At 51.3% G+C, this 11,243-nt stretch overlaps 3 protein-coding genes across 6 annotated transcripts in view; 2 read left to right on the top strand and 1 right to left on the bottom strand.

The window, feature by feature from the left end:
* Tspear (thrombospondin type laminin G domain and EAR repeats) overlaps positions 1 to 11,243 on the bottom strand; it is a 224,462-nt gene that overhangs the window by 166,072 nt on the left and 47,147 nt on the right. The gene's annotated exons all lie outside the window — the stretch shown is intronic.
* Positions 475 to 1,344, top strand: LOC116074387 (keratin-associated protein 10-4-like). 4 transcript variants are annotated; one of them, XM_031346960.1, is made up of 3 exons: positions 475 to 618; positions 682 to 963; positions 1,039 to 1,344. In XM_031346960.1, exons 1-3 carry the CDS (start codon positions 475 to 477, stop codon positions 1,342 to 1,344), a joined length of 732 nt encoding a protein of 243 aa, XP_031202820.1. The 4 variants fall into 4 exon arrangements, with proteins under 4 accessions (XP_031202820.1, XP_031202817.1, XP_031202819.1 ...); XM_031346957.1 differs by having other exon boundaries at positions 682 to 1,344; XM_031346959.1 differs by having other exon boundaries at positions 475 to 625; positions 716 to 1,344.
* Positions 6,988 to 7,332, top strand: LOC116074397 (keratin-associated protein 12-1-like). The gene is made up of 2 exons (XM_031346980.1): positions 6,988 to 7,060; positions 7,118 to 7,332. The coding sequence occupies exons 1-2, from the start codon at positions 6,988 to 6,990 to the stop codon at positions 7,330 to 7,332; spliced, it is 288 nt and encodes a 95-aa protein (XP_031202840.1).

Below are 11,243 nucleotides of genomic sequence, written 5' to 3'. Positions count from 1 at the left end.
AAAAAAAAAAAAAAAAAAAAAGACTGTGTCTTGCTAGCATTTGGAGAAGGACAGAGTACCTGTCCATTCGCCTCTGAATGAGCTGTACTGTGGAAGGCGTGTGTTCTTCATTCTGCTTGTTTTAAAATGGTTAAAACGATAGTAGTAATTAACACTAACAGGTCCCAGTCACTCAAACACAGGATAACAAATATCCATTGCCATGAAGCCCTGCTCACCTCTGAAACCTCCTGGGGGAAGTGGCCTCAAATGTTTTCCAGGCCTTTAGCACAGTCAAAACAAAAACAACCACAGGTGGGGCTTGCACACAGCGCTAATAAGCGGCAGGGCTCGGGCAAACAGGAAGGAAAGCCTGAGAAGTTTCTCACCAGGACAACGCAAGCTCAAGGAGGTATAAAAGCTAACCACCAGCCGCTCACACACACACACTCACACACACTCACACAATCGCTGCTCCTACCACACCTGCCCACCATGGCCACCTCCACCATGTCCATCTGCTCCAGTGACCTGAGCTACGACAGCCGGGTCTGCCTGCCCGGTTCGTGTGATTCATGTACTGACTCCTCCTGGCAGGTAGATGACTGCCCAGAGAGCTGCTGTGAGCCCTCCTGCTGTGTCCCCAGCTGCTGCCAGTCCAGCTGCTGCCAGCCCAGCTGCTGTGTCCCCAGCTGCTGCCAGTCCAGCTGCTGTGCCCCCAGCTGCTGTGCCCCAGCCCCCTGCCTGACCCTTGTCTGCACCCCAGTGAGCTGTGTGTCCAGCCCCTGCTGCCAATCTTCCTGCTGCACACCCTCATGCTGCCAGCAGTCTAGCTGCCAGCCAGCTTGCTGCACCTGTTCCCCCTGCCAGCAGCCCTGCTGTGTGACCCTCTGCTGCAAGCCTGTCTGCTGTACACCCATCTGCTCTGGACCATGCTGCCAACAATCTAGCTGCCAGTCCTCATGCTGTCAATCCCCCTGTTGTGTGCCTGTCTGCTGTACACCCATCTGCTCTGGGTCATGCTGCCAGCAGTCTAGCTGCCAGTCCTCATGCTGCCAGCCCTCCTGCTGTGTGCCTGTGTGCTGCAAGCCTGTGTGCTGCACACCCATCTGCTCTGGCTCCTCCTCCTGCTGCCAGCCCTCCTGCTGTGCTCCTGTGTGCTGCAAGCCTGTGTGCTGCAAGCCCTGCTCCAGCGTGTCCCTGCTGTGCCGCCCTGTGTGCAGACCTGCCTGCTGTGTGCCCACCTCCTCCTGCTGTGCCTCCTCCTGCCAGCCCAGCTGCTGTCGCCCAGTCTCCAGTGTGTCCCTGCTGTGCCGCCCTGCCTGCTCCAGACAGGCCTGCTGTGGCCAAAAGTCCACCTGCTAACAGACTGGATCTCTCAGCCTCTGCAGGCTACATTGTTCCTAAGCAATTCTCCACTCTAAGGAGCCCCTGGAAGATGCCTGGGGCCACCAGAGTTGTCTCACTATGGATTGGGAGCTACACAGCCGCTGCCTGATGGGGTGTGAAGGTGCCACTCAGCCCCTCCCCCTACAAATTCCTCTGTGACACAGAGAGCAGCCCCTTCTTGTGACCATCCATCCACTCCAGATGTGACAGGTCCACCGCTGTGTGTTCAATAAAGTGTTCGTGTCAGGAGCTGTGAGCGGTGTGCATTTTTCTGAAGCGTTCTGGGTCTTCACACCCTGTCTGCCATGACCCTAGTTGGCTTGTCCGGTAAAGCCAGACACAGAAAGGTTCTCTGAAGCCCAATCAGGACACTGGGACAAAACCTAAGGCAGCTGTGCCTTGTCTGAGAGTCTCTCTGTGTCTGAGAATCCTGAAAACACAAGCTGGGGTGGGGGTGGAGGTGGGAGTGAGGGTGAGGAGGTGCAGGGACTTCCAAGTCAGGAGGCTCGGAAAGAGGTTTCCACCCAGCCTGCCTCAGATCACCAGAGTGTGGGGGATTATCCCCTACTGTGACAATGCTGGCCCCTCAGAGTTTAAAGCCTGGCTAAGGAGGAGCAAGGGTAAAAGATACATTGTAAGCAGAACCCCTAAGGTGATGCCTCTGACAAGCCTGGGCTGCCAGTGGACCACCCATACTGGGCAAGCCAGAAAAGCTGGTGTTCTTAGTCCTGACCTGAGACTGATTGAATGAGGTGGAGCCGGAAAACAGCCGAGCAGGATATTCGGGACAGTATGGGAGCAGACACACCTTCATGGGATTGACAAGGCCCCTCCTACCCCAGCTGAACGCCCCATGGGAAGAGTTGTGCAGGACCCCAAGTGGAGAATCTCCGAACCCAGTAGGGCAACATTTGAAGCTGCACTATTCCTGCTTTGCTGGTATTATTCATACCCTGCATCCCGTCACTGGTTATTCATATATTCCAAAGAGAATGGTCATCCTCTGGGGACAGGGAAGAAGGTCTCCCAGCTGCGCTGATCCGCGCTCTGGCGCAAGCCAAAGCACCTGAGAGAAACAGTGTAGCAAGAGGGATGTTTGGTTTGAGCTTACGATTTCTTCTATGATCTATCACTGCGATCTGTCTGTTTCAAGGTCTGTGGCGCCAGGAGGCTGTACGGCAAGTGAGAGAGGAAAGAGACAGGGTCTATAGGCTAGTTCCATCCTTGGTCCCTCCTCGCCCCTCTCTCACTTTCTCTCTGATTACTGTCTGTCTGGAGGCAAATGGCTTTGTCCTCTACCGTGATACTGTCCCCACCACTAGTCCCAAATTGGCTGAGTCAAAGAATACAAACCAAAACCTCTGCAACCATGAACTAAAATAAATCTCTTCTCCATGAAGTTGATTCTGTCTTCATTCGTGGAAGAAGGGAAGGGGAACTGAGAAGAGGGAGCCAATTTATGTCGGAAGTTCACAAAGCTACAGTCCAAACCTTAGCAGTGAGGTGTGACCCTCCTACAGCTGAGGGCTGATTCTATCAGACCCTGCCTTCCACAGATAGCCACGCCTCTCTGTCCACCTCCTGCTAATAGCCACGCCTCTCTCCAAGTTCCAGTTACGCCGGAAGTCCCGCCTCCAGAGACTAAAGATGAAGCTGCTGATTGGGCCAAGTTGCTGACGGACTTGGGGGAGGGGTTTTGCTTTACCTATCTACCTGTTTGCTTGTAACAAAGAGAATCCAATGAATGCTGGCGGACTGAAAGCATACCATGTCTTGGTCTAATTTTTTCAAACCCTTCCCGCATTTCCGGTATCCCAAATTATTCTGGCCTTGACCCCCATTCCAGAAAACCCATTCGGATGAGTGGCTGCTGGCAGCTACAGTGAGGGAGGCCTGTGAGCCTGCTGTCATCATTACTTAACCGGGGACATTCAGCACTTACAAAGTCATTCTCTGGCCAGCAGAGTGCCACTGGGGTGTCAGGTAGGTGTCCGTAAGGGGAGAAAATGACATAGAGTTTCACTGCTGGACTCTACTGGGAAGGAGCACCCCCAAGGAGATGACGACAGATGCCAGGGGCCTTCCAGCAGGATGTTGGATGAGCAGGAGCCCAGGGAGAGCATTACCCACCCTTCACACGAATATAACACAGTCTGTCTTGGAAGTTCTTGGTGAGTCTGATGGTTTGTCTATGCTTAGCCCAAGCAGTGGCACTATTAGGAGGTGCAGCCTTGTTGGTGTAAGTGTGTCATTGTGAGTGTGGGCTTTAAGACCCTGATCCCAGCTCCCTGGAAGCTGGTCTTCTCCTGTTTGCCTTTGGAACAAGATGTAGAACTCTCAGCTCCTCTTGCACCATGCCTGCCTGGGGGTTGCCATGCTCCCCACCTTGATGATTGTGGACTGAACCTGTGAACCTGTGAGCCAGCCCCAATTGAACGTTGTCCTGTATAAGAGTTGCCTTGGTCACGGTATCTGTTTGTAGCAGTAAAACCCTAACTAAGACAGTGGGCATCTGCCACAGGTGAGCTACACTGGTTCTGCCCTGTTCATTCACCTCCTTGCTTCCCAAACTTCAGGTTCCCAGCATGCCAACAGCCTGCTCCCTAACACCAGCAGCATCAGAGCTGGGGCCAGGCACCTGCTCCCTCCCCTTGTAACCCCACCGACACCCAGCCTCAGAAGACGCAGCTCTCAAATACTTGACCTTGGACTTCAGCCTCAACAAGAGACAGTGGCTTCTTGCTGTTCTCAATGACACCTATCTCACCCCTCATCTTCCCTATCTTCCAACCTACCCCAAGACGAACTGAGCTAGCTATGACCAGAGACCAAGGTAGATGAGTCCGTTCTAAACTACAAGGACTTGGTGGCTTCCAGCCTTGTAGACGTCCAACCGTACAGCTTGGGGAGGCCACACACCTTCTCGGGACCCCCCAGCTAAGCCCAGGAATAGGCAAGATCTCACAGGGATGCTCCAGGGGAGAGTGCTTCCGAGGTCTCTTCAGCTTCAGCTCCCACTTAGCCCTGCTCGGCAGAGCCAGTCCCTCAGTGTCTAGCCACCCTCCTGCCTCTCTCAGACCCCAGTCTATGGTGACACTGGGCTTTTGTAGACTCCATGATACAGCTCACCCTCTGAGAAGTTCCTCTGGCCTGTGAGAACATGGGCATAGGTTCTAGGAGCAGGGGCTGTCCCTTAGTCCTGAATGAAGGCTGTTTTCATTCATCCTTACAAAGAGGAGGAGAGATAGGAAGTGGTAGAGCCTCAAGTCTTGGGCAGAAGGCGTTTTTTTTTTTTTTTTTTTAGGATTCCAGCTTGTTGCTAAGCACAGACTAATAATTACCCTCAGGGACCCAAGAGGCTAACAAATGCCTCCTCCTCCCAACTCCTTCCCTGCCCCCCCATCCCCACCCCCACCACATTTCACCAAAGCAGCCACGGGAGCAAAGTAGAAAAAAAAAATGAGAGCCATGGGGTACAACAGCCCAGTGTAAGGCAGACCCCTCTGAGAGAGGTGACCCTCATGGTGATCACCCTGCTGCTGGCCTGGGCCCTGAACCTCTCTGTGGAGAAGCTTTAAGGTTCTTAGTGACAGTCCTGAGCAGGGTGGAAGGCTGAAGTGAAGCACCATACAGACATGGAATGCCTCCTAGTGATGCTAAGCATGCATTTGTGGCTAGGGGTCAAAGGATGCGTGGCCAGGCATCTGCCTCATTTGCTGCTCTAGTAGCCTAGGGGCTTTGTTACAGAGGAGGCAGTAAGTGCCCTCGGGTTTGGGAGGTCTACACAGAGCCATAAGGGACAGCCTGGTGGGAAGGCAGTTATGCAATGGTTCCCATCTCTCAGCCGGGATGGCTACAGAGGTCTCAGGCTCTATAGTAGGTTACAGGGCTATAGGGAGGAGCCTAAATAGCAGAATGGGTGTGGCAAGCTACAGGAACACACAGTGGGCCTGCAGCTCACAGGCACACAGCAGGCTGCCTGATGGAGTGAGTGTCTAACTTAGTTAGGGCTTCTATGGCTGAAACAACCATGACCAAAAAGTAAGTTGGGGAGGAAAGGGTTTACTTGGCTTAGACTTCCACATTGCTGTTCATCAGCAAAGGAAGTCAGGACAGGAACTCAAATGGGGCAGGATCCTAGAGGCAGGAGCTGATGGGGAGGCTATGGAGGAGTGCCGCTTACTGGCTTGCTCCTCCTGGCTTGGTCAGCCTGAATTTGTATAGAACTCAGGACCACCAGCCCAAGGATGAAACCGCCCACAATAGGCTGGGCCCTCCCCCATCAATCACTAATTAAGAACATGTCCTACAGCTGAGACGTATGGGGGTATCTTCTCAACTGAGGTTCCCTCCTTTCAGATGACTCTAGTTTGTGTGTCACGGGGACATTAAGATCAACCAGCACACAGGGGCTAGGCATACAGAAGGCCTTGAAAGAAGGGAACATACTACATATAAGCCTGAGTGGCAGGGCAACTCAGGGCCCAGGAGGCAGCAACCACTTCCACAGTCCTGGGGTTGGCAACAGTTGTGGGGATCCAGTACACCGAACCAGGGCAGGAAGTCGCTCATTTACACTGCTATAAAGCCTTCTGGGCTTTCTGCAACCACACCTTTACTGAAGGAGCAAAGGGATCCCTGTAGCAGTCACTACACAATAGACTTGTAATTTTGTTACCCATTGTTATACATTGTTGCGGTAATAGTACAGTCAGTAGACAAAATCTAGAATCACGAAAAGCCTCTGGGTGTGTCTGCTAGGGGTTGTCTCAATTACATTCCTTAAGGAGGGAAGAGCAATCCACAGTAGGAGGTGCCATTCCCTGGGCAGTATAAGTGGAGAAAGGAGCTGGGCGGCAAGAGCATTCATCCTCTCTGCTTTCTCAGACTGGCTGCTTCAAGTCATCCCCCTCCCCACCCCCACCCCCGCCCTGTTCCCTTGACTTCCCCACCATGGTGCATCGTACCTTGCACTATAAGCCAAAATAAATCCTTCCTCCTTTAAATGGTGTTTGTCAAGTGTTTTATCACAACAGAAGAGAAACTATAGCTGCTAGCTAATTTTATGTTAAGGGGTGACAGCAAATGTTTTGAACTCAACAGCTGGGAACACACATGCGCACGGGCATGTTGCTGTCAATAAAACTTTATTTACAAAGATAGAAAGTATGACAAACTTAGGACATAGGTTCTAGTTTCCCAGTCTCTGTGTTAAAGTTTCACATTTTGCAATGGAGAGTCAAAATAAATAATAATGATGAAATACAGATTTCATCTCATTGATAGAATGAGATGAGAAAGAACAGGATCCCAGACTCAATCCAGCCAGTGTCCCTATTGGCTAAATGATGGCCCAAGAAATAGCAGCATTAAATACATGTAAGTCAAACCAGTAGATCCTGTTTATATCAAGTTGGCCTCAAGCCAAAATTGTTTATGGAGAACATAACTCAGGAAGATGCATCCCGGAATAACAAGTCACTGAGGAGCAAGTGATAGAAACAACACAGGGAAGACCAGCTGCATTCTGGGTAGTTGGAACATCAGGCTGGGTATAAAAGCCACACAAGAAAGGAAGAACAGACATTCCCTTGTCCAGACCAGCCAGGATCTGCCACCATGTGCCACACTAGTTGTTCCTCAGGCTGCCAGCCAGCCTGCTGTGTGTCCAGCCCCTGCCAGCCAGCCTGCTGTGTGTCCAGCCCCTGCCAGCCAGCCTGTGTGCCCTTGAGCTGCAGGCCTGCCATAGGTGTTCCTGTGAGATGCCAGGTGACTTGCTGTGTACCTGTGAGCTGCAGGCCCACTGTGTGCATGGCCCCCTCCTGCCAGTCCTCTGTATGTGTGCCTGTGAGCTGCAGGCCAGTCTGTGTGACTTCCTCTTGCCAGTCATCTGGATGCTGCCAGCCCTCCTGCCCCACCCTGGTCTGCAGGCCTGTCACCTGTAGTACCCCCTCCTGCTGCTGACCAGTGTCTCCAAACCAGCTCCTCCCAGATGGGACATATCTGTGCCCTCCCAACACCTGTCCAACCCACTCTGGAACGATGGTGAGCCAGTGTAGAAGAGTAATCCAGTTTCTCCCTGTCCTGTTCCACCCCCAGGGATGTCCTGACTCCTATTATCTCTCTCTGTCCTTTGAGCCAAATAAATTGCTTTCCATACAGCTTGTGCTCTCCTTTATCCAACATTTTCTTCAAGGTAGAGATTGAGACAAGTTCTCACTCGGTAGCCTTGGCTGGACTAGACAGAATTCACTATGTACACCAGGGTGACCTTGAACTCACAAAAGTTTGCCTGCCTCTGTCTCCCAAGTGCCTACATACCTTTTTAAAATAAAAGATTAACTTATTTTATGTGTCTACGTGTTCTGCTTACATCTATGTCTGTATACCACATAAACCAAGGAGAGGGTGCCTGATCCCTTGGAATTGAAATCAAGGAGGTTGTAAGCCATCATGTGGGTCCTCTGAAAGAGCAACCAGTTCTCTTAACTGCTGAGCCATCTTTCTAGTCCCTCCATATAATTGGACGTTCTTCGCTTGAAATTTTGTTAATTGTCTTCAGGACAGCAGCCACTCCTCAGAGAGCCTTTTTCTCTGCCGCACTGAAGAGGCATGTCCTGGGTATGAGAGGTGAGCTGCTGAAGCAGCTCTCTTCCTTCCTGAGACTAAAAAAATTGAGTCATCCTGTGGGCTGGGGTGGAACACAGGCCTGGATCCCCAAACCCCATGAACTACCTTAGAGTACAGTCACAGTAGGCAGGGCAGGGAATTTCTACCTCAAACTCACAACAGCACCAAAAAACCAGGAGTCTTTGCTGGCCCAGCATGAGCAAAAAAAGTGTGAGAAAGTCCGTTAGTTGTAAAACCCAGAGGGCCTCACTAGAATCCCCGCGAGCATGCCAGCCTCCATAGGAAGATGAGAATCAGGAGAGTTAGCGACCAGGAATCTGGTGCAGGACACTTGGAAACTAGTGTAGGGTAGCACCATTGAGCTTCCCAGCATCCAGTCCCAAGCCACGGGGGCGGGATCACAGAAATCTGAATTTCTGTTACAAGGAAGGTAAACATTGTAACAGCCACCCACACTGGGAGCGCTGACAAGAGCTGCTGAGGGGGGATGAGGTCCTCTAGCGAGAACGTTGCTCTCGCTGCAGTTCAAGCCAATCAGAGTGTGAGGCATCCAAAAGAAAGCAAGGAAAACCCAACCATCCCAATTCATTGTCAAAAAAAACAAAAAAACAAAAAAACAAAAACAGAACCAAAAATCAGATTAAAAAATGACATGGGTGTATAACTCTAAAATATCTCCCATTCGTGTGTTAAAATGTTACTTTCGCATGAACAGATGAGGACTTGACGCAAAGACTCAAATGAGTACAGCCAAAGCCAAGGCATGCAATGAAAGATGACCTCCTTCATAAACTGAAGGATACACACTCGATGTAGCCAAAGGTGGGGGTCACTGGATGGGAAGATGGGTCAGATAGAAGTAGTCAAAATGTCAATGAGAGAAACATAGTCTGGGCTGGAGGAGACAAAAACAAAATGCCAAGGTACACTGGGGAGCTGGATCATCATCAATGGATGCAAGTGTGTAATTAGCATGCCCGGCAGGAGCAAGAACACTCTAAGAGATGGTCATGTCTCACTCTAGCTATCTGGCCTGTGGAAGCAAGATGCCCAGGGAAACTGGAATTCCCTGGCTAGAAAATAAATGGTTGAAGCCTGGGGCCAGACAGATGGGAACTTGTCTCCCAAGAGAGGAGCTCATGCGAACAGCCTATCATAGCATCTCCTTAGACAGGCTGAAGCTGGGATAATGATAGTGCACCACTATAGGCAGGGCCACTTTGATCAGGACTGCTTAATTATGTATACCACCTGTCTTCTATCTAAACCTTACTCTCATGTCAGGACCTGGAAGATGGGCTGAGGGGAGGGAGCAGTTACTGAATCTCTCTGTCCTTCTTTCCAGTGTGGCCACATTGAGTCAATCTCCTTCTTCTGATTATTATTACTATTATTCATTGTTTGTTTCACGGGCTCATGAGGATGGGCAGCCACGTCTGAATTATTGGGGCTACCAGGGCTTAGGCTCTGACCTTTAATAACCCTGATAACAAGTAGTGTCATGGAGAGGAGAGAAGAGGAGAGGAGAGGAGGAAGGGAAAGGAGAGGAGGAGGGGGAGGGAGATGGAAGAAGAGAGGAGATGGTGGGAGAAGATGGAGGGGATACAGGAGGGGAGGAGAATAAAGGGACAGGAGGGGGAGGGGAGAGGGAAAGAGGAAAGGAGCTGGGCAGAGAGGACCAAAGAGGAGACAAGGAACTGAACAGAAGAAATGGACAAAGAAATACCATCTAAGGTTCCGCAAAAGTAAAAATACATAAAACATAGAGAACTCCTTTTCTTTGACTTTTGTCGGGTAATGGGAGTGTCTACCTGTCCTTAGGTGGAACCCTGGTGACAAACCAAAGAAATTATCTTGCCTAGGCCAGCTTGGTAGAACAGTGAGTTTTCTGAGGTTCGCTACAGGAGCAGGAGCAACTGAGGGGCAACTACACTACAGAAGAGACGTCCTCTTAGCAACAGTTAGCTGCTTGCACAGCCTCAGGAAGCGGGGACGTCTCATGCGCCAGCATGTGAGTCTTCCAGTCTCGATAAGGACTCATGCAGGTAATTACAGCTGCTCTGGTCCCAAGATGGCAACTGCTGTGTCACCCTTGGAGGACAGCATGCCACAACACCCCAAAACAGGCTTCCTCTTCCTCAAACCAAAACAAACCAAAACAAGACACACGGCTAGGCACACCTTGTTCAATATGCGACTGTCAAAACCAAAGGTGACAAGGAAGCCGTGGACACAGATTAAACCACATGCTTCGAACACAGGAAGGATCACATCAGACACAGGACGAGACACACACGCACTAACTCCTGAAGGAGAAGCCTGGGAAACGGAAGGTGTCCTTCAAAAATGAAATGATAGAGTCTGACACGTCACTGTCAGCCGACACACACCATCAGAAAGGGCTTCAGGCCAAGGGTGCTACAAAGAGAAAAACAGAGCCACATGAGGGAGCTGCAGAAAGGGCTCCATGAAAGTGAAGAACACTCTGGCGAGGAGGGTGCTCACAGCAGTCAGGGGGGCATGCTTGCCCCAGGAGGACATGGACAGAGCGGGCAGCAGCAGGAGCAGGAGCAGGCAGAGTGGGTAGAACGTCTGGAATCATGCACAGCTCCCAGAACGCAGCCTGTGCTCTCAGCTGATGTGTTAGAACGGCGGGTCGCGTCAGGACATACCACACTCTAGGCCCGAACAGTTCCACGTGTAAGAGGTTTAACTGAGAGGGAGAGAGAGGGCAGTAGCGCGGAAAGAGAGGAAGGGGAGCGAGAGAGATGGAGGAATGTTCCCCTTATACATATAGGGGTTCTGACGTAGTGGCTGCAGGTAAAGGTGGGAGGTGAGCCCAATGGATTCTGGGAATATGGCGGCTGTTGCCCTAGCAACAGGTCTGTGGACCCGCCCATGAGTCGCCACAGGCTTTGGATGCCCTGATGCTAACATCAGCAACTTCCACTTCCTTGAGGAAAGAGAAGGGGCCTCTGCCAGCGACAGATACACCAAAGGAAATTCAACAGACATCTGTGGAGATGTCGAGAGGAAGATGTCAGGAACCAAAGGAACAGGGCTTCAGAAGTTAGCACCAGAGGGGTCGAGTTAGAGCCCTACACAGATACTGCCACTGAGGGGCAACTACACTACGGAAGAGTCGTTCTCTAAGCGATAGTTAGCTGCTTACACAGCCTCAGCCCTTGGGAGGCAGAGGCAGGCGGATTTCTGAGTTCGAGGCCAGCCTGGTCTACAGAGTGAGT

The sequence above is a fragment of the Mastomys coucha genome, unplaced genomic scaffold (assembly GCF_008632895.1).
Source record: "Mastomys coucha isolate ucsf_1 unplaced genomic scaffold, UCSF_Mcou_1 pScaffold3, whole genome shotgun sequence".
Lineage (NCBI taxonomy): Eukaryota > Metazoa > Chordata > Mammalia > Rodentia > Muridae > Mastomys > Mastomys coucha.
Note: the sequence above shows the minus strand (reverse complement) of the source record. Positions and strands in the feature narration are given on the sequence as shown.

Bases quoted from the DNA above. Each gene is read 5' to 3' on its own strand.
- LOC116074387 (XM_031346957.1), top strand. From the start codon at position 475: ATGGCCACCTCCACCATGTCCATCTGCTCCAGTGACCTGAGCTACGAC. The intron at 619-681 runs GTCCCCAGCTGC...AGCTGCTGCCAG, and splicing joins GCTGTGAGCCCTCCTGCTGT to TCCAGCTGCTGTGCCCCCAG.
- LOC116074397 (XM_031346980.1), top strand. From the start codon at position 6,988: ATGTGCCACACTAGTTGTTCCTCAGGCTGCCAGCCAGCCTGCTGTGTG. The intron at 7,061-7,117 runs GTGTGTCCAGCC...GGCCTGCCATAG, and splicing joins CCCCTGCCAGCCAGCCTGCT to GTGTTCCTGTGAGATGCCAG.